This window comes from Coprinopsis cinerea (assembly GCF_000182895.1).
Source record: "Coprinopsis cinerea okayama7#130 chromosome 1 map unlocalized cont3.1, whole genome shotgun sequence".
Classification (NCBI taxonomy): Eukaryota; Fungi; Basidiomycota; class Agaricomycetes; order Agaricales; family Psathyrellaceae; genus Coprinopsis; species Coprinopsis cinerea.
This window is the reverse complement of record NW_003307544.1, coordinates 3,611,505-3,631,689: the sequence shown is the minus strand read 5'-3', so window position 1 is coordinate 3,631,689 and position 20,185 is coordinate 3,611,505. Positions and strand designations below refer to the sequence as shown.

Sequence of the window (20,185 nt, the reverse complement as noted above, 5' to 3'; positions counted from 1 at the left end):
CTACATCGTTGTCCAAGACCAGGCTTCTCTATTCCAGTGCTTCCAGAGAAGATCAACCATTCTTCCCAGTCGCGGTGACTATCGGGTCGCGTTTAGGGACACATTGACAATTTTGGAAAGTCCCTTAACTTGTTCCCGTTGCCGTCACTGACCAAACACACCTGTTCATTTCCTCCACGGATGCTTGCCTCGTTTCTTCTCATTTGAATTGAAGCAGCCACCCCTTGAGAGAATCTTTTGGCAGTCTTGATGACTGGCGCGGGTCTTTCTTCGTTAATCAGATGATTCAAGTACAAGGCAAAAGAGCGGATTAATAACATGTGTATTGACAGCAATTACTTAGTAGTAGCTAAGGACCGCTCAGCACACGCCTAGTAGGGGAGCGCTGAAACGAACATCGTACAGGGAGATTATACATAGCATATCGTGATACCCGGGGATACATATCCAGCTGGAAATAGCATAGGGTCAGGATGAAAAGAAATCTACGCGCCGAAGGATGGTAATACAAAACTCGGAAGTCGAATCCAATAATACACAAGAACAGGAATAGATGGTGCCAATGGGGTAGTCAAATGGTATGAGACGTTAGAAATGGATTGCGTGAACCTTGAAAGCGATGATGGAAGTCTATAATGGGTCATGACTGGGAAAAGACGTGAGAGAGAAAAGGGGATAGGATAGTCCAAGAATTGAAGTAGTAAGTAGTAAGGAAGGGCGTAAAAATCTCACCCGTCCCTCTTGCTCATAATGAATGAGCACTCGTAATTCGGAGAGAGCGGATCACGCGCTGCGTAGCGCCAATTTCCGACAAACGTGTCGCCGCCATAGATGTAGCCGTAGTAGATCAAGAACGTGTTGGGCATCCCAAGGATGTCTCTCTGCGAGAATGTCAGTATTGGAAGGAAAGTAAGCGGAAGAGAAACGCACCCCAATTCTCAATATCGCAACCATCCCGTCCCAAGGCCGGACACGCCCATAGTAAACATTGTGGCCCCATGCTAGGCGATGGCGCTGGTCCATTTCACCCGTCACGACGACGTCCTCAATACCATCGCAGCACTTCTCAACGCGGTATCGATCATGAGAGCGTCGGATGGGCTCCAGATGGACCCGTCCTTTCGAATCGCGAACCCCTGGTTGGCCCTTTTCAGCGTCGAAATCGAAATCTCCGTCGTCCCCTGCATCTCGAGGGGCGAACTCTGCGTCCGAAGTCGAATGGGAAGACGTTGATGCCGCAGGTGTTGATTCTCCGGATGGTGGAAGCGAAGAGGAAGAAACGGGAACGAGATCGGAAATGGGTGTGTCGTGGTGAGCTGAAGTCGGATCTCCTTCATCGCCGCTCTCCTCATCAGTTTCGTCGTCGTCATCACCCTCGATATCGAGATCGAAAACGTCGGTATCATCGCCGCTATCCATATCGTCCGCAGATGGCGTCGAAACCCTTCCCATACCAACTGCGGAGAACGCCTCGTCGAGCTGCTCTTTAGTCAAGCATCGCCTCCCGAATGCGTCCTTCGCCTTCCGATTCTTCAAAAAAGCATTCCGTTCTGCGCATCTGAGACAACCAGGGTGACGTTGAGGACCAAGAGACGGCGCGGCGGTGTCTGATGCAGTGGAGAGGGAAGTCGCTGCTGACGACGAGCTCAACTCATACCTCTCCCTTGCATCCAGCATCCTCGCATGTACGCTCTCCTTCCCCTTCTCGTAGGTCTCATAAACAAAGACCTTCCCGGGCTGCCCGTTCAGTGTTGCCGCATCGATGGGACCTCCGCCTTCCGAGATGAAGCTCGAGTTCCTGGGATCGAAGGGTGAGTTGTTGGAAACGAGGAGTTGCACCGACGGCATCGGGTCCTTCGCCTTCTCGCCATTGGCTAAAGACTCCCTGGCCTTGAACCGATCTCGAAGGACTCCATCGTCCAAAGGTGGACCATTGTCCACCCACCGAAGGCTGCCGACAGGTCCCGGGAACCATGCATTCGAGAGACTGGCATCAAAAGGGAAGGTGGTCCGTTGAATGCGGCCAGCCATAGAGGTCTCAACGGGTGTGTGAAGCGGTGGAGCTTGAGGGACGCATGTGCGTTCAGTACGGCCGGCATCGGTAGTGGAGGCGGGAGTGCGGATGAAGCCATGTTCCTTCAGACGGAACATCAAGGGGCGACCTGAGTAAAGGAGGCTCTGTTCGGAGAGATCCAGCGGGTGTTGTCGCTGGCTGGCGATAGTCGTGAAGCTCATTGGCGATTGGTTCTGCGAACATGTCAAAGAGATGAATCGAAGACCAGTGGATATGACGTACGAATTGGACACCTTGCCATAGCCCAGTGAGTATTCCCCGAATGTACACCGGGCCGAGCCTGAACTTGGGTTGCTTGAGAAAGACACCATCGCACAGTCTTGCCCTCCACCAGTCAATATCCCAGCGCTCACTGTCTTGGTCGGGCCAATCGGAAGTGGTCCCATCCTCTGCCCGACGTATGGGACAACCTCGCTCCCAATCCCATATAACGGTGTTCGGTAACCTGGCAGACTTGTGAGCGTTGTACTCGATGAGGTCTTCCTGAGTTAAACCTGGACTTCCCCCGATAGAAGCACGGGTTCTTGGAAGAGCAGTGGGAATGGCAAGGGCGCCGTCGAGTTCACGTCGGGACCAGAACAAGAGAGAAGCGACAGGTGCAACCAAGGGTTCGACGAAAGAGGCGCTGGAGCGGAAGTAGTATAACACCAAATAACTACCTCTCTCGGTGTGATAAAGGGGGTATGGCCCATGGGGTGTATCGAATGTGAGAATGCGATTCTGAGCTGGGTTGGAATCCCCGATTGGGAGCGTGAAGTGGTTGGGAGGCACGAGGGCAGATGCATACTGTCAAGCCATGTCAGAAGCTGTGAAATGCAGTCTTATCAACCACTTACACGCAACGGACAGACCATGAAGGGTAACACCAGCTTGATAATCTCTTCACGTTGTTGTGGAGTCTCATTCAAGAGTCGGTCTAAAAATAAAAGTGAGCTCGGACCAGCGCCCCATTTAGCAAAGGAGACCCACCTCGCGTCGCAAACATCCACATTAACCATAGCACACTAGCATTCCCAATGCTGTCGAGGGGCCACATGTCGTTGTCCTCGGACCCTTCATGCAGCCGCTTCCGCACAAACTTGTCCACAAACCCCACAATCCCCGCATGCTCCAGCTGGGCCCTGTTCTTTCCATCGTTGTGCAACATTGCGACGTATGCACTTAATAGCTGCTCTTCAACGTCCTCGTGGTAAACGTCACCGGTCCGCAGAACTTTGAGGAGGGTGCACATCTGCACGAGGTGGTCACTGAGGTCGCTGATGCGGGGAGTGAACGCTCGGCGAGAGACTGCCCCGACGTCAAACTTGAGCCGGCAAATTCGAGCGTAAAGCGAGGAGCCAGAGGCTATGGATAGAGTGCCATGAATAGCCTTTGAGGTCAAGAGCAGTGGTATGATTTGGCTCGGGATCCCCAGGGGCGTGGCAGAGACGAGTTCATAAGCAATATTTTCGAGAACCTCTGCTGGAATTGGACGTCCTTTGGCAAAGGGAACAGACATTGCTTGAGGGAGGGAAGGGCATGCCGCCGAAGGGCAGCGGATTCGACCGAACTTTAAAGGATGTCGTCAAGTTTTAGAAAGGGACACTATTCGAGGACGTCGCGATCAATTTAGTCATGAAAACGGAGATTCGAAATCGTAGATGCAAACTTACACACAATCCACAACGTCTTCTGGCCTGCCGTAAGTATTTAGCTTCTTTAAGCTTTCTTCCAGATCGCCGTCGAACGGGTCATCGCACCGCTGGCCCAAAACCATTTCTCCCCAGAGCTTGTTTCGAATCAGTCCATGTTCTTCCACGCACTATCGGTTATCTTTGCGAAAACTATGGCCAGGCAAGGGGACGGTTGCGGTTCAGGGAAAGATGGCTTTGCTCGGATCCATTGAAGTTGGCGGCCCGCCAGCCAAACAAACCCACATAATCAAGTCCGCTTCAGAATCAGAGCTTGACCTGGGTTTGTCTCGTTCCACGATTTCCGGATTCTCTGTTGCCGTTGGCTAGTGAAAAAGGCATTCGAACTCTGGTAAACCTGCAGTTGGAAAGCCTACAATAAGGCCACATCCTTCAATCAACGCAAGGACGATTCTGCATTCTCCATCCTCCGCCCGCGCCTCGAAATGTCGCCTCCTCTTGATCTGCACTTGTTCTCTATGATTTCCCGACCCCGTCGCTTGATTCGCTCAATCATAACCTGCTATCTCTAATGGACTGTGTCGTAATACTCGCCTCCAGATTGGTTCACCCGACGAGTTAATTCCAGCCCGGTCATCCCAGGTCTTCCCACTTCTCTGAAGTTCTTGTTTTCGTATTTGTTCTCAACAAGCTTCAAACCCGGGTCGCTGATTTGGCAACGTAACGACCTCGATGCATTCAGTTATCCCCTATACCATGGCAATTTTGAACTCGAATGTTTCCTCGTTATCCCCGAGCCTGTCCAGGGGACCATCACAAATAAGCTTTCTACCTTGCTTCTTGAAACCCACGCCTCCAGAAATCTATTGCATTCTGTCAGGGACACTGAACAACCGTTCCTCATCGATCAGGCCAACAGGCTATACCCCAAGCCCACGACATAGCGTGTACATGTGCGTCTCTTTCTTAAGGTTCCCTCCGAACATGTCAATTTCTACACCCAGTGCTTACGCTCTTTCCCAGGTCTACTGGAAGCCGAATGCGGCGAACCGGCTTCTAGGCTCAGGGTCACCACCCGATTCTGTAGCTCGGGCGCTCTTTCGAGTTTGAGCGCTGTAACTGCCATGTCTCTTGGAAGATAAGTGGGTTCTACTTGCTGCGAGTCTTCGATTCTTTCGACCTTCCTTGACAAGGACTTGACTCACCACGCTATCATCTTCGCGTCAAACGCTTACGACTGTCGGCCCCACAGTCCGGTCAATCCGCCACATGCAAAGCCTGTTAGAAATAGGTTTCCCTAATCGACCAACGGGGAGGCAAAAATCTCCGAGTTAAACTTCGCATTCGGTTGGGGAGAGGGCGTGGATGCCCTCGGGGTTGGTCCATGTCTTCGAAACTTGGTCAAAACGAGAGCATGGAAGCGTCGGCTGGTGTTTTACGACATTCCTCCAAGCTGCCATACGGAATGGTAACATCTTCATTCTACCCCGGGAGCTCAGACCCAGAGTGCCGTATTACTCGTAACCTTTGGAGAGAGATAACGCACAGGAACGACGGAAAAGCTAGCCCCTTGCTTCCCTTTGGGTGTTCTGGATTCCACGTCCACTGCTCTCAACACTGAGCCCGGTGCCATTGTCTATTTTCGACGCGTTGCCCCCCTGTGGGCCCATGTCTGTCTCCCTTCACGAGGAACATACTCACTCCCAGGACCCTGCTTCAAACCCTATTCTTCTCTATCTTTAGCATCTCTGTATGCAGCCAGCTGACTTGTGATCGTCCCAGAAGATAAGAAGGCCATATATCTGGGAAGCGCATTCGAACCTTTCAACGCAAACATCCAGCTGGGTAGGTTTGTAGTGCCCGAAATGTGTGTTCTTTCTCCTGACTGTTCGACGCCTGTCATTGGCGCAGTAAACTCTCCAATGCTGCTTCTGTTGCTGCTGTCGCCGTGATCGTGTCGCAATCTGCATGACCACTGTCACTTGCCTACACCCACTGACATAACCTAACATGAAAAGTCTATCGACAATTCAATTCTTGTAAGCGGCCCTCCCACGCGCATCAGATGCGCCACTGTCTGCGAAAACCCGTCCCGTCCCGCTCAGCAAGGAGAGTTGTATGTTCCCACTCTGAGCCAATCTGATCTTTTTTTATCAATCAGGAAAGGCGGAAAACATCAGAATTTGCCCGTGTAAATGTACTTAGGTATACCCGAGTTCTCAAAATCCATGATACCCTTGCTAACCTTAAGTGTGTACAGATCGCCGTCGACTATTCGCGATTCCATTGAGGGTCCGTGCCGACCCACGGCGGTCTTTAACGGGAGGGGCTAGGTAAAACTGTTTAGTTATTCACGTTAAGTCTCTTTATTCGTATCCGCTTCCTTTTAATTAGAAGACTACTGATCAGTAATCCTTTCCAACTCAGCCGGGGGTGTAACCAAAAGTCCACCATGCAACTCATTGCGATTGAGGCGGACGTTCTGGTACCAGGTAGGGGAATGCCAACCTATCACGCGACCTTTCGGTCTCATCTGTGATGCAGCGGCGTTGTTCTCTTTGAAGATGAAGGACGCCACTGGCCGTCTCCGTCTGGGTCCCAGTTATGACCCTTTTCAAAAAGGAAGATGCGTTCTAATTTGAATGGTGAGTGATGTGGTACTGAGAACCCCAATCTGGGAGTGGGCGTTCGTCTGAGTCTTCGACCCATGCCTCAAGGCGATAGGCTCTGGCAAGTGGGAGGGATCTGGTGCGAGGATGCTCGGGCTGTTCTATGCACCTGACAGCTACCGTCAGAATTGCAGTCCTGGTGTAAGGGGGCAATTACAAACCTTCCTCGATCGTGCTTCTGGTGACTTGTGAAGTACCACGGGGACATAATTCGCACGCGAAGGGCAAACGCCAATCACCAAAGATCGCGAGTCGTTAACGTTTCCGACGACAAAGAGACGAGAATGGTAACTCGAAGCAAGCTCTACGGCTGAGCGCAACAAAGGCTAAATCGGCGAATTGTCCGGAAGGTATAGCCGCCTACTTCTGTTCTAACCCGTGGAAGTCAGAGCGGCCAACTCAAGCGTGATTAACTATCGCCCGTGGGTTGGATCACATGAGATGCAAGGGTATCATGGAACCATTGCACCCCTGCTCCAGGATTCCCCGGAGGTTCAATCTGGTTTATTAGGCTGCGCATAACTGAAGGGAACTTACTCGCTAGGATATTCCGGATCCCACGATCTGGGCTTCGAGCCTGAGTGTCCACGGCTAGCATCCTACTCGGAGATCTCACCGCTATGAGAAGGCAAGTTAACCTGAACCTTTCTGCTTATTTCTCGGTCCAGATACAGATGGGGTCCCTTGGGGGATTGTAGTACATTGCTTACACGCCACAGGGATGTAGATCCCAGTCTCCTTGACCCTTGGCCTCATGTAGCAGGCATTTACTTTCCACTGGCCAGACTGTCGGTCTCATGGGAAAACAATGAGCTTGCCGCTTTTACCATTCCGAACCCCCTGTCTTCAACATTCCTCGACGCGTGCTACAACCTCACTGAGGGAAACGGTGTACATGTGAGGTAAGCTTCTATATAGACGTTCAACTTACGAGAAGATACCTCGCTGGAAGACCGAACAAGTTTGCCACCTTCGACCTGGCTCTCCTTGTTGAAGCCTAACGTTTGGCTCGGATGACGCACTCAAATGAACACTTTGACAGCGGGATCATGTCTTCTCCCGAAGCCAACTGGCTGGAACCTCCATTAGATGGTGGAAAACGAGCAACGCGATAGAAGCGCGTCCCATACAGGCATCTGGGAATGGTGCCAAGAAGGTGTCAGAGTGGTTTCGACCTTGTCAAGACGGATGGGCGCAATGCCAGCCGCACTTTCGACTGGCTGGTATGCACCCACAAACGTCAACTTGCCAACAGCCGTTAAATATCGAATGTTTCTCTTCTCTGTTGTTCAATACAAAAAAGCCAGGGTATTCTGAGCCAAAGGGGACTCGGAATCTATAGATAAGACATCCGCGGCAGCCATTTGATGTTCGAGAAAGGTTTCGCCCCCGTTCCTCAATTCCTGATTCACAGCTGCACGCGATGCGTCGATCGGGTGGCCTGAGCCCCTCAACTGTGCATCATGGAAGACTGTCCTCCCTGTGTCTCTGATTTTTCAGCGGTCGATTGTCATGCGAAATCACCCGGTAGGACAGGAATTCATCCTAAATTTGACCAGCAACCAGAAGTCTGTGATCCTGATGCTCTAAGGGCTCTCAAAGCCTAGCGGCATACATCAGGGCAATATTGACCGCCCCCTTAAGGCACTCACTCGCCTCTGCGCTGGCCGTGATCCCTAGCATGCCAGAGACGGGTGACGATCTGCATCCTACCACGAAGTAGAAGGAACACTCCGTCAAGTCCGTGTCACGCCTCGAGAATGTGAATAAGCTCAAGCGCTCGATATTGTGAATCAAGGCTGACATTTCTCGTTCAGGATTCGAGGCGAGGTCTATGTCCGAGCTGGCATCTGACTACGATTTATGGGTTATAACCTTCGTGTACGGCGTTTCAGCGAACAAGACTCAAAGGGGAATGAAGGGCTCAGTCTCTTCATGGCAGCTTGCGTCTTCTCATCCCGCTGAGACACATACATATCCTCACCGAGTCAGAACCTTCTGTGGTGGCACATCTTGATTCTGAACGGTCTTCTTTCCTGGAGAGTTGAACGTTCAAAGCCCACATCCTGATGCGCTGACCACAGCGATGAATGATCGAACGGCAAAGGACTCTCACAGGCTCTAACGAGTCAAAATTTCCAGAACCGAAAGGCGGATACATACCAGACTCTCGTCGCGTCGTCCTCGAAATCCATCCACACACAGCCCACGGGTTTCGTAGATGAGTGCCCTTGACACCCAAACGAGCCGGTGATTTCGCCATCCGGACATCAGCCTGGGCTCGCCCTACGACCCAACGACTTAGCAAAAGGTTTACGACACCACCACCTACAAGTTGCGCTCTTCGGGGAAGGGATACCTGCGAGCCCCACCCTCTGCGCGTTTTGGATGGCCAATACCCACGTCAAAAGCAAGAAGCTCGGAAGGAAGCTAGGCGTATGTCTGGCGCTTACAGAGATCAATCTACGGGCCGCTACTTCGCAAGCCAATGGGGCCAGCCAGTTCGAAAGGAACGGATTAGAAGTGCCTATTAATATGCGTCATCAAGTTACCCCAGGCCCTATCTTCACCGTGATTCCATCAATTTAGAGTTACGCCCCTCCCGCTCTTTACAAAACAGAATTTACTACAAGAGCCGGTGAATTTCTCCGGTAGTCATAGTCAAACAAAAGTCCGGTTCAATTCAGAGGTCCCCTTCACCTCGTTCCAGCTGTCACCCTAATCACCAGGGCTTATTTTCCGAACACAAAGGTTCGTAAACGTATACATACATCCACGGCCAACGTCCACCATCCTCTCTTAGAAAGTTTCCTAATTTGACCTCGAAAACTGCGAGCGTATGTCACTCACGTACGCCTTCGTCTCCCAGCCTGAAGGAACCCCGAGAAGAACGCGCTGCCTTTCCGTCGAACCTCTCCTCTCGAGTTCCACGTTCTCGCAGAAAACTCAGACGCCATGGTTTCTGATACCCATGTCCACATGTCACTGGCAGCACCACGTTCCAGGCTACGAAGTTCCCAGAGGGCAGTCCCCGATAGGGTTCTCAAATAGAGTCTAAAAGTATCTTCAACGCCTCCAATACATTCCCCTGTGCAAACACCTCTGTCCTGTTCGCATGGCTGTGACAGCGACGCAGCCCATGGCTATTTCTGGGTGTCGAAGCTCTGATTACCGAACTCTTTGAACGGGTCTTCTGGATCTGATAAAGTGGTGAGTTGACCCAAGGTAAGTCCGTAGAGCCCGTTCGTGAACCTAAACGCGCCGTCGATCCTCGTTTGGAGTATCCGGGTGATACCTAGGCAGTAGTAGTAGCAAGTACTAGTAGCGCTGGTGGTAAGGAATTAATACCTCCACTCGAGGATCGAGGGTGAGGATCGGTGGAAACTGAACTTTGAATGCATTGAATCATGGCAGCAAGATTCAATGCCACCGCCATCGAGATAAGTTCTCAGGTGACCGAGCCTCCAAGGTTGGCTGAACTCAATTGGAAGGAACGAATGGACGTACAAGCCTCCCCTCGAGGTGGACAATTCCTTTTTCATCTCAACCGAATATCGGCCAAGAGCAAAAGCCCGATTTTTCCGTCAATAATTGCCTTCGTAGAACTTACCGACGGCGGTCAATGTGCACCCCTAGGCCTTCGGCTCGCTCGGACATTCAAAGCCGCCCGTATACACCCTGTGTGCACCAGCACCTATGCTCTTTGAGACTTACATGGCTAGATCCGAAAGGAACTATCCGAGTCATTCAGACTAACGGTTGAAACACACAACCCCCCTCGAAGGATTGATAAATTGCCCGGCACAGCGCTAACGCGCCGCGGTCAGGACGCGACACGCCGCCGCCCACGCGACTCTGCCTTGATCTCGTTTCAACTTCCCCTGTGCTACTGAAATTCATGATCCTCGCCATTGCCAGAGAGGGTAAGTCCAAAGAAAATGACACGAAATAGAAGGAATTTATGCGGCATCATACCATACCAACATCAACACCCACTCCGAGTCATCTTCAAATATTCGCGACTCTCTATCATGGTGATAGATTGATTACGACTAACTCCCCCAGTACTTGACGACCCTTTAAATAATTCTTTGATCTCTCGTTTCCTTGTACACATAAATCAATGATCGTCGTTTACCAGAGAAGGAAATTTTAAAGAAAAAACAGAAGGGAATTATGCAGGACATACCCACTCAGCACTCACTCATGATCAACGCACAGTCCCCTCATCGCCATTATGAGGCCATACCAGTAGTATTTTACAATTGGGAGCCCTAGTAAATACCAACTCACTCACGAGTCACGAGCCGCCCGCCACCGCAAACGAACCTTTGGATCCGTCGAGCACGGGCACGTCGGGCGTTTCAAATTTGAATTGCCAGGTGCCAACCGTCAACCAAACAACAATTCATGGGCACACATGGTCCGACCCCTCCTACCGCCTACATACCCTTAGGCTTTGACTCGTATCCGAACCAATATGGTGCAAAGACCCGCGTAAATACGAGGAGCGATGCGTATGAGACCTGTACACCATGACCATGAAGAGGACAAGAGAGGGGCTGTACGTCCAGAAAAAGCAGGCTTTTATCCAAAAGGGGGAAAGAATTTGGGAGACCCTTGGACTAAAAAAAGCAAAAACGCGTGACGTACATAGCGCGGGCCAACTTCCAAGCCACGCGGATTGAGGGCCAAAGAATGGGGAGTCGCACCATGATCCCGCTCTTTGGCTCGCAGCGCGGACGTTAGGGCAGGCGTTGAGGTCAAGAGTCGGACTTTCCAACGAGAAAGAAATAAACATAGAGTCGCAAGAAACAGATGATGATTGACTTATCATACAAATGGAAAGTACTAAGTGGTGGTAAGTGCGGGGTGGGGTATACGTAGCAGACAGAAAAACAGACGGGACAGACAAAAAACAATGTGCAAAAATCTATATCGTTTGATATGAAATGTCGTAAGTAAACATATTACGCTGGCATCACAATCATCAAGGCGTGGTTATATGTACAACAAGACCAGATGGATAATGATATCAGGGGTGAAAGAGATCGAGAGATTGAAGAGATTGTGAGAGTGAGATTGAGAGTGAAAAGAGTGGATGATCGACGATGGCATAGTGCAGAGATCTTTTGGACGAGAGAAAGAGAGGGAGAATAGGGCTGATGCGTGATGAAACGATGAATCGATGAAGAAACCAAGAAATCCGCAAAGAAATAGATAGTTCGCGACGATTTTCGAATCTTGAAATGGAGAGATGGCGCATGCATGGATGTAGCGTGAGGAGAGAAAACAACGAAATAAGACACATAAATAACCCAGCCGCTGCGCACCAACCGCAACACCTAAGTGAAAGAAAAGAAAGAATCCACCACCACAAACCACATCCACCCCATTCCCCACCACCGCCAGTCCTCACACAACTCACTCCTCCCTCTTACTAACAACAAAACAACTCTCCAAAGTAGGCGCAACAGCATCCACACCCGCAACCCTCCAATTCCCCACAAGCGTCCGACCAGCATGCACATACCCATAAAAGAAGAACTTGGAATTCTGCGTGCGCGGGGTATCACCGTCAACGGGCACGTCGTCCGGTGGGAGCTCAACGCTGATTCGCAGGATCCCAACTAACCCGTCCCAAGGTCGTACACGCCCGTAGTAGACGTACGCGCCCCAGGCTTCGGCGTGCCGAGCGTCCATCCCGCCGGTGAGGATCGTGTCTTCGATGCCGTCGGTGCAGCGTTCGAGGGTGGGGAGGGTGGAGGTGGGATCGTCGTTATCGAGGTCGTCGTCGTCGGAGTAGTAGGCCTCGTCGTCGTACTCGCTATCCTCAACGTCGGTGGAGAAACAGGTATCACACTCGACCTCCTCTTCGTCCGAATCCTCCTCATCATCCTCACGACCGACGATCAACCCAACACCCTCCTCTCCAAAGTTCAAATCCACTACCTCCCTCTTCGCCCATTCCTCCTCCTCCTCATCGTCGTCTCCATCCATACCATCATCCCTTCCACTCGCACCACCATCATCCCTCCCACCACTCGCACCAGGCCGGTTCCCAGCTAACCACTCACACCCCATCTCAAGCGAAGCAAAATACGCCTCGGCAGCCTCATCCATCTCCTTCCTCCTCCTCGCCTTCTCCGCCCTAACCTTCTCCCTCTTCTCCTCCTCACGCCGCTTGATCGCCTCGACCACGCGTTCGCGGCGGCGGCATTTCATACAACCGGGGTGGTGGTAGAAGTAGGTTTCGGGGTGCGAGGACGATGATGACGATGGGAACGACGACGTTGACGAAGAAGGATACCGAACACCTTTCACGTACTTCCTATCCTCCCTCGCCTTCTCAAGCCGTTCATGCACACTCTCCTTCCCCTTCTCAAACAACTCGTAGGTATACCTTTTCGTCTCCACAGGTCGAGGCGCGGCACCTTCAGGGAGCATACTCCCCACTCCACTCTCGGGTGTAACAGTCGGAACGATGAACGTCGTAGTCGACATCGGGAGTGTCGGCGTTGTCGTCGATGTCGTCGAAGTCGGAGCAGTGGTGGCTGACGAAGACGTTGACGTAGAGGTAGGGGCGGTATACGGATCCCGCCAGACACCATCCCCCACTCCCTCACCAACCGCACCCTTCTCCCACCTCAAACTCCCAACTTCACCAGGCAACCACGCATTATTCATGTTCTCGTCCAAGAACGCCTCCTTCACCCTCTGCACCATAACCTTCCTCGTCTCCACCCGGCGTCGAGGTTGTCGGGCTTTTGATTTCGTGGATGTCGATGGCGCAGGAGCAACTTGGTCCTCTGGATCGGAAACTTCGACTTGAATTTGGACTTCTTCCCTAAACGTCCGAGTGAGAGTCGAAGCCGGAGGAATGGGAACGGGGCCTCCCTCGCCCCCGCCACGATCCATCTCGCGCCTCATAACCGGCTTCTCTCGAGGTTCTTCTGGTCTCTTGCCCTTCGAGCTCTTCTTCTTCTCCCCCTCGTGCTCGTACCCAACCAACTTCCTCTCTACCTCGTCCTCCTCCTGTTCCTGCCAATCCAGTGGACCGGGTGTAGCGATATACCCATGCTCCTGGATACGCATAAACAGTGGCCTCGAAATTATACCCAACGCCTGCTCTGAAAAGTTGCTGGGGAAGGTGCGGGTGCGCGCGATGAAACTAAGCGAGGCGTCGTTGGGAATCTGGTGTAAACGGTCAGCATATATGCGGAATCGAAGAGGTATAGGGCAACTTACATAGATGAAACCCTGCCACAAACCATTCAACATCCCCCTCTCGTATACCTTGCCCAACCCGAACCTCAAGTCCAGTGTGTTGCTCCTACTTAATGGCGAGACGAGTCCGATGCCAGAAGGGTTGAGGATATTCCCGCATTGAAGCATCCTGTAGAACTCGGTGTCGTAGTTGCGAGAGGTCGGCTCGGGGAGGGTGTAGGACGGGGTCGCAGGAGTGGTGGTGGTGGCGGTCGTCGTCGTGGTCGATGTGGTAGCAGGTGTCGCCGGAGAAGTGGACGCAGCCAAACCTCTAACTCTGGCAGCCTTGAAGCCCGCAACCTCTCTCATATCCTCTTGCGTGGGCCCACTCCACATCCGTTGGGCCACACCAGCATCATCAACCATCACCATCCTCCTCGCAGCCTCCCTCGTAGCCGGAATGACATGGGGAATCTGCACAGGGATGACCTCGCGGCGAGCGACGAACATGAGTTTGGCGGCCATCGACACGGGTGGGAGCGTGAGCGTTAGAGGTGCCCAGGGCGAGTCGGTATACAGCGAGGCCGAAGCCGAGAGTGCCGGGTCGTCGAGCATATCATCGTCGTCGAGGTCTTCAGAGTGGATCATCGACGTCGACGTCCTAGGGAGAGAGCGATAGTACAGCCCTTTCGAACTATACCACCACGCCTTGACGCCAAACGCAGGATGGGCATGCGAGTTGGACTGCGTCGGGGGAGGACGAGACGGAGGTGGAATAGGACTAGGAACGTTCGGTTCTGGCTGTGGAGCAGCGGGAGCTTCTTGGACTGGAGCGGGCGCTTCTTCCGCCCTAGCCGCTTCGCGCTCTTCTTGCTCGGCACGCGCGGCTGCAAGAATGGCGTCTGCGTCCATGTCCGGGACTTCTGGTCGCTCTTGTGGCGCGGGTGGAGGTTGAGGCTGAGCTTGTTGCTGGGCCGGCGTCGAGACGATGTTGGCGCCAACGAACGGGTGTGAGTAGTATACCGGGAACGGGCCGTGTGCTGTCTGCGAAGATACGGGTGCTTGGAAGATGGGATTGCGAGCAGTGTCGGGGATGGGAAGTGTGTAGTGCGTCGGGGGAGCCAATGCTGAAGCATACTATGACTTTATGAGCATTTGAGTATGCAAGAAAGGATAACACTCACGCGATAAGGACAAAGAACATAGGGAAGAATGAGACTGACGATCCAACTCCTTCTGGTCTGCGTCTCCTGCTCCAATTCCTCCTTTGTCGTCAGCAACCACCACACCCAAAGCGACAACGTGTTGAGCACGTTCTCAACCAACCACTCGTCATTACTCTCCCTCCCCTCCCCCAGCCTCTTCAAGGTCAAATACATGACAAACCGGCCAGCCTGGACGCTATCGAGCTGCTTCGAATTCTTCGAGTCGTTTTCGAGGAGCATTAGGAAGGTGGTGAGAAGGTGCTCTGTTATCTGTGGGGAATGCTCGGGATAAAAGTCGACCACGGGTGGTGTCGCATCGAGGGAGCGCATACTCCGCCGATAGAACCCAACCGTCTTCGCGACTCTGATGAAATGGGCCGTAAGCGCTGAACTCGTCGGTCCACCCCCGTCTGCACCTGCCATCCCCCGCCACCACCTCCGCTTCGCCGCCCCGGTGTCCAGAAAGAGGTCGCATAGCCGTGCGTAGAGGTCGGTGCGCAGGGGGTATCGCTGCCCGTTTCGGAAGGAGAGAGCGTGGCCGGGGGAGAGCGCCGAGTAGATAACTTTGGAAGTGAGGAGCAACGGCGGGAGACGGGCGAGGGACGGCCAGAGAGGGAGGAAGTCGGAGTCAGAGTCGGTATCCGGCGAAGCGACGAGGTAGAAGGCGATGTGGTCGAGGAGGTGGAGAGGGAGGCGGTAGAGGGGGCCATGACAGGGCATGCTTGTATCTGTGGGGAAGGAAATTGGACAGATGTTGTTATATATATCCTGATCCTCTTCTCCGAGGTCGGCCCTGGCCTCCGCAGGTGTCTTGACCTATGTACGTCCAACTCGCCCTTCTCGAAATTAACGGGCACCACACCCACTAAAACCCCCGTTGCGAGAGACACAGAGAGAGAGAAAAGCGAGAGATGGAATCGATGACACAACGGCGAAACTGCTGGTTATCTGCGAAGCCGTGGCCTTGGGGCAACCGTCACGAAAACGCCGCACGCCCACCCAGCCCTGCTTATAAGCGGCTCTGTGAGCCGTCAAACGTATACGTTATATCCCCCCTTTGAAGAGGGAGGCCCAGCGCTAACCACAACGGAGGATAATAAAAAAAAAATGATACACACCAAGTCAAGATCGACGTCCAACTCGAGATTCATGAATCATGACCCAGCTGACTTGGGGCAAACACAACAACAGAATGCCGTTAAAGAGAAAGAAGGGAACAGCGGTGAGCAAACTAGGAAACCATGACAGTACCAGCGAACCAAATCAAAAGCGGCGAACTCGCTCATATCCCAGATCCTGCACCCACGCTTCCGTTCTCCGCGACGCTTCCTCGATGGGCCCCTTCTTTCCTCTCCATTCTTCCCTCTTCTCAGCTTACTACGACTCCCCGTCCCTTCTCTTTCCATTCACTGCGACGTTGGGAATTTCAAAAAGAGTGTGCACACCATACACACACACAACACACACGCACAGTGCACACCTTGCGCACACCCCGTTCCAAGTCGTCCTTCCAACGCCTAACTCCGATCCTCCGATCACCTCACCGACGGGCCGCGAGATGCCGAAAAGACGGCGTTGATGGTCAAGGCAATGCCCGGACGGAAATGAATCCCAATCAGTAAACTGTTACCTCATCGAGAGGGTAAGGGGGGTCGACTGATCGATCAACACCCAGCTGATTTCTCCATGCGACAAAGAAGTTGACCGCCTTGCCAGTCCACCACTGCCTGCCTGCCTGCTCCCAAAAAAAGGCCGAGATGTGCGATATCCTGTTCGGGAGCGTGGGCGATACGCAATGCTGTGAGGAAAGGAAGGTGCGCACCGACACTTTAGAACGATGAGCGTATTGGATTTCGAATTCGAGGAACGAGGGTATGACGCAGTGCGTTTTGATCTCGATGATGGACCTTGCTTATCGTCCGTGGGTTTCTGGATTCACTTGAACGTTCATACATAGCCGCATTCAGGTTCGACAGGCACCATGTACGATCCCGTCGCTACAACTCGATTATAGAACCTAAAATAGAACTTGCATTTCAATAGTAGTAGTAGTCTATTTGCCATCGATTTAACCAGCACTTACAGCCCTTACTATTGCAACATCAAACACACATTCCGTAGTATTCTTCCATCCGACCCGCAGCCCGCCTCGCATCACTCCGTTTCGCACACCTCCCAGACAGAACTTATGTAGACCAGAAGCCCAAAAACCAGGAGCACACACTAAACCCCTTCATATACCCAGGGAAATTCTAACACACTTCACACTAATCCAAAATAGCATCCGGACTCCTCGATCGTACACATAAGTGCCTACAATCGCTCTACAGTACTTATACTTATCTCCTTCGAAAAACACGCTAAACCAAACTCGTAACTTACTCAGCTCTGCCCCGACAACTTGAATAGATTAGATCGGAGGTTCACATTGAGGCGCAGCAGCACGACACAAGCACGACAGTTGCGCGACATGCCAGATGGCAGGCCCTCGTGCCACGCCTCCCAAGCTTCATCGATTGTGCTTTGGTGATCAGTCGAGGTTTGACTATGTGCTTACATAGTCTAGTTATAGACTCCCTCGAGGAAAATAAGAACGTTCGTAAGTGCACCCCCTCAAAGCGCTTCTAATGGACGAAATTCCGGGGTCTTTGTTCAAGATTAGAATAACTACCTACCTCGGGACATTTGTATTATATGTATCGAGACTAGGACATATCGAATCAATTAAATATTCCCCTACGCCCACAAAACAAAGCTAACCCACACCCCTGGTGCGCAACACGAACCTCGGATTGCTTCCCAAGAAGTTCTATGTAACTTCACTTCAGAAGGTTAACTTGTTATAATTAGGCATTTCGGAAAGGCCTCTAGCCAATCCCGTTCATCCTTCAGTAACAGCCTCCTGACCCTTCTCCCTAATTCTATCCGAAATTCGATACGAGAGAACATTGACAATGAGACTGTGAGTCAGTGCTCGATCGCACGCGCGAGTTTTGCTTCCTCGACCTGTGGAGAACTTCGCTCTTCAGTCAACTCGAGGTTCGATTCACGCGAGGAACGCGATTCGCGCAGTCAAAAGTCCCACCACAGACATCTCACTTCCCGCTATTCTCGTAAACCCGCGTCTCAAGTAAACTAGTACCAACGTTTCCAAAAAGTATTAATAAACGTGAGTGCCTAGTCCCTAGGTATAACTAGATCGATCACCATGTCCGTCTAGAATCTAGATTCAACATGTCCTTAAATGTATGTATGTATCTATAGGACATCGAAGAACCCCAAGAATAACAACATACTCAAGCCAAAGTCTAAAGTAACCTCCAAACTCCGTTGAAACTTGAGGCTTCCCGAATCTCGAATCTGATTTCACAAAGTATCTTAGGATTAGGATAACTAGCTATGCTATGGTGGTGCTGCCTCAGGCTGCGCTTCACGATCAGGATTCAATATTCAGGCTCAGGAGAGAATAATGACCACTTCGGGATCCTTGGAATGACAGATCACTCTAGAGTTTCGCTCACGTACTACCACCACAGCGCATCCCGAAACACGACTTTGCCACGAGTTCAAGTACTGGGTGCTGGAAGGGCTAGTGCTACCTCGAGTGACTGAACCCTCGTCGAGGATTTACGACAGCGACACTGGCAGCGACGACGGCACACTAGCAACTTCTACGCCACCGGAAAACGCTTCATTCCCGTTCGAGCATGTTCTCAATCTACTACCCTGATCTGCACTGCTAACTTGACCGCCCTTCACGTACACCCTCAATTACTATATCTCGCCGTGCAGCGTATCGAAGCACAGCTGGGAGGCTCCTTATCAGATAAGAATCTATCTCACCAGACTGGGCTCGAGTACGTACTACATACTTCCATCTTCTATGCTGACATCCCGCCGCAGTTCGAAAGATCTTCCTGCCAATGTGTTCTACTAGGAACGAGGAACAAGTCACCTCACCTAACGGGAACGAAAGTGGAATTTTCCTGGCCTGTCACCTGGCATCTCCCGCACGTACAGCAGCTGATCGGCGAACTTGGCGACGAAGAACGCGAACAACTGATAACAATCCATATCCTGTCTCGTCCTCTGTCAACCCGGCCAATTTCCATCGCCTTCCATCTCTTACGGTAGATTCTGAACTTCCAATGTGATATGTACAGTATGGCAGTAGACATACTTTGATCCAATGTCTAACGGTCTATCCAGATTGATATGATACTGGCCTTAATGCTATGTAAGTCCTGCCAAACGGCGGTTTAACCGCTCCTCCGCAACTACTCGGAGTCGCATCGCGCTCCCGAGTCCCGAATTTACCAGCCACCTCACTTCCGCTCTGAGTGGAATTTCGTCACCCCGTGCTGAGGCTTCATTTTACCTAACTTCGAAGACATACCTGTATACTGCATGATCCTAGTTATAAGTGCAGCTAACTCTTCCCAACGAAGAACAACAACGAACACAGCGCTCACTACCAAAAACATCACCCTCACTCGCTCACGCAAATATAAGCGCCCAAAACGCCAGCCGCCGGCGCCAAGTTCCAACACCCCAAAAGCACCTAGAGAGGATCCCTCAAATCCACCCTCCTGATCGCCGATCACATTTTCCATCCTTCTCGACTCCAAAAACTCCAAGGAGCCCCAAAGTCGACGCCGAGGCCGCTGTCGATGATGATGCCGATGAATGATGATGGGTGATTGCGGAAAACCGGAAACACCTGAATCCCTTCTTCAACTCCATCCAGTCGTTGCCTACAGTCGTGTTTTTCAAGCCCGGGCTCTCTGCGCTGTGGTGTAGATGTAACTTGTAAGTACTTAAAGCTTAATGCATGACAGGTATTGGCAACTTGCCAGAAGGGACGTAAGCAAACTCCGCTGGGAATTACAGTGGACGAAGTAGAAAATTTGGGATTGGTCCGACGGGGATGGAGTTGACGCTCAAACTGTCGAGCCTTGGCGCCTATGGGTTTAGAGCGAATCATTCTCTTCCATTGAATAATGTTCCTCCATGGAGTTGCAGTTTTTGACTCGTGAGGGAAGAAGGGTTTTACCCTATTGTTAGGCATACGCACATTTATAGACATCATAATTTCCACTGGGAGTGCTACCCCCTTGGAGCACCTTCAAAGAAGGAAGCAACGGCGTTTTTCCAGTTTTATGTAGTCTATCAGGGGAACGGTGAACCGCTTCTCTTCACCTTTCCAGGCCAATTCCAACTTTGCTCAAACCCTATTCTACCCAAGTATAGAAGATACAGCGACATACAGAACGCCTTCGATTCTGTACGGGATCGTCATTCCCCGTTTGAGAGTTGCACGCTTGACAATTCTCTTATTGCGATTTTAACCTCAACTTTCTCTTTGGAGTTCGCATCGTGGCTTTGTTGGAGTTCCATCGG

General features: G+C 51.8%; 3 protein-coding genes across 3 annotated transcripts; 1 reads left to right on the top strand and 2 right to left on the bottom strand.

The window, feature by feature from the left end:
* Nucleotides 1-728: 728 nt before the first annotated feature.
* CC1G_00699 (hypothetical protein) lies at nt 729-3,572 on the bottom strand (the record flags this gene model as incomplete). Its single annotated transcript, XM_001829468.1, has 5 exons — nt 729-881; nt 931-2,247; nt 2,297-2,860; nt 2,911-2,990; nt 3,044-3,572. 5 exons carry the CDS (start codon nt 3,570-3,572, stop codon nt 729-731), a joined length of 2,643 nt encoding a protein of 880 aa, XP_001829520.1.
* Nucleotides 3,573-11,722: 8,150 nt separating this feature from the next.
* On the bottom strand, nt 11,723-15,505 carry CC1G_00698 (hypothetical protein; the record flags this gene model as incomplete). Its single annotated transcript, XM_001829467.2, has 3 exons — nt 11,723-13,568; nt 13,623-14,717; nt 14,765-15,505. 3 exons carry the CDS (start codon nt 15,503-15,505, stop codon nt 11,799-11,801), a joined length of 3,606 nt encoding a protein of 1,201 aa, XP_001829519.1. The 3' UTR covers nt 11,723-11,798.
* A 1,117-nt stretch (nt 15,506-16,622) lies between these two features.
* On the top strand, nt 16,623-19,378 carry CC1G_13767 (hypothetical protein; the record flags this gene model as incomplete). Its single annotated transcript, XM_002912189.1, has 11 exons — nt 16,623-16,667; nt 17,067-17,114; nt 17,195-17,311; nt 17,358-17,380; nt 17,636-17,747; nt 17,984-18,035; nt 18,322-18,389; nt 18,422-18,642; nt 18,689-18,710; nt 18,995-19,022; nt 19,251-19,378. The coding sequence occupies 11 exons, from the start codon at nt 16,623-16,625 to the stop codon at nt 19,376-19,378; spliced, it is 864 nt and encodes a 287-aa protein (XP_002912235.1).
* Nucleotides 19,379-20,185: the final 807 nt, after the last annotated feature.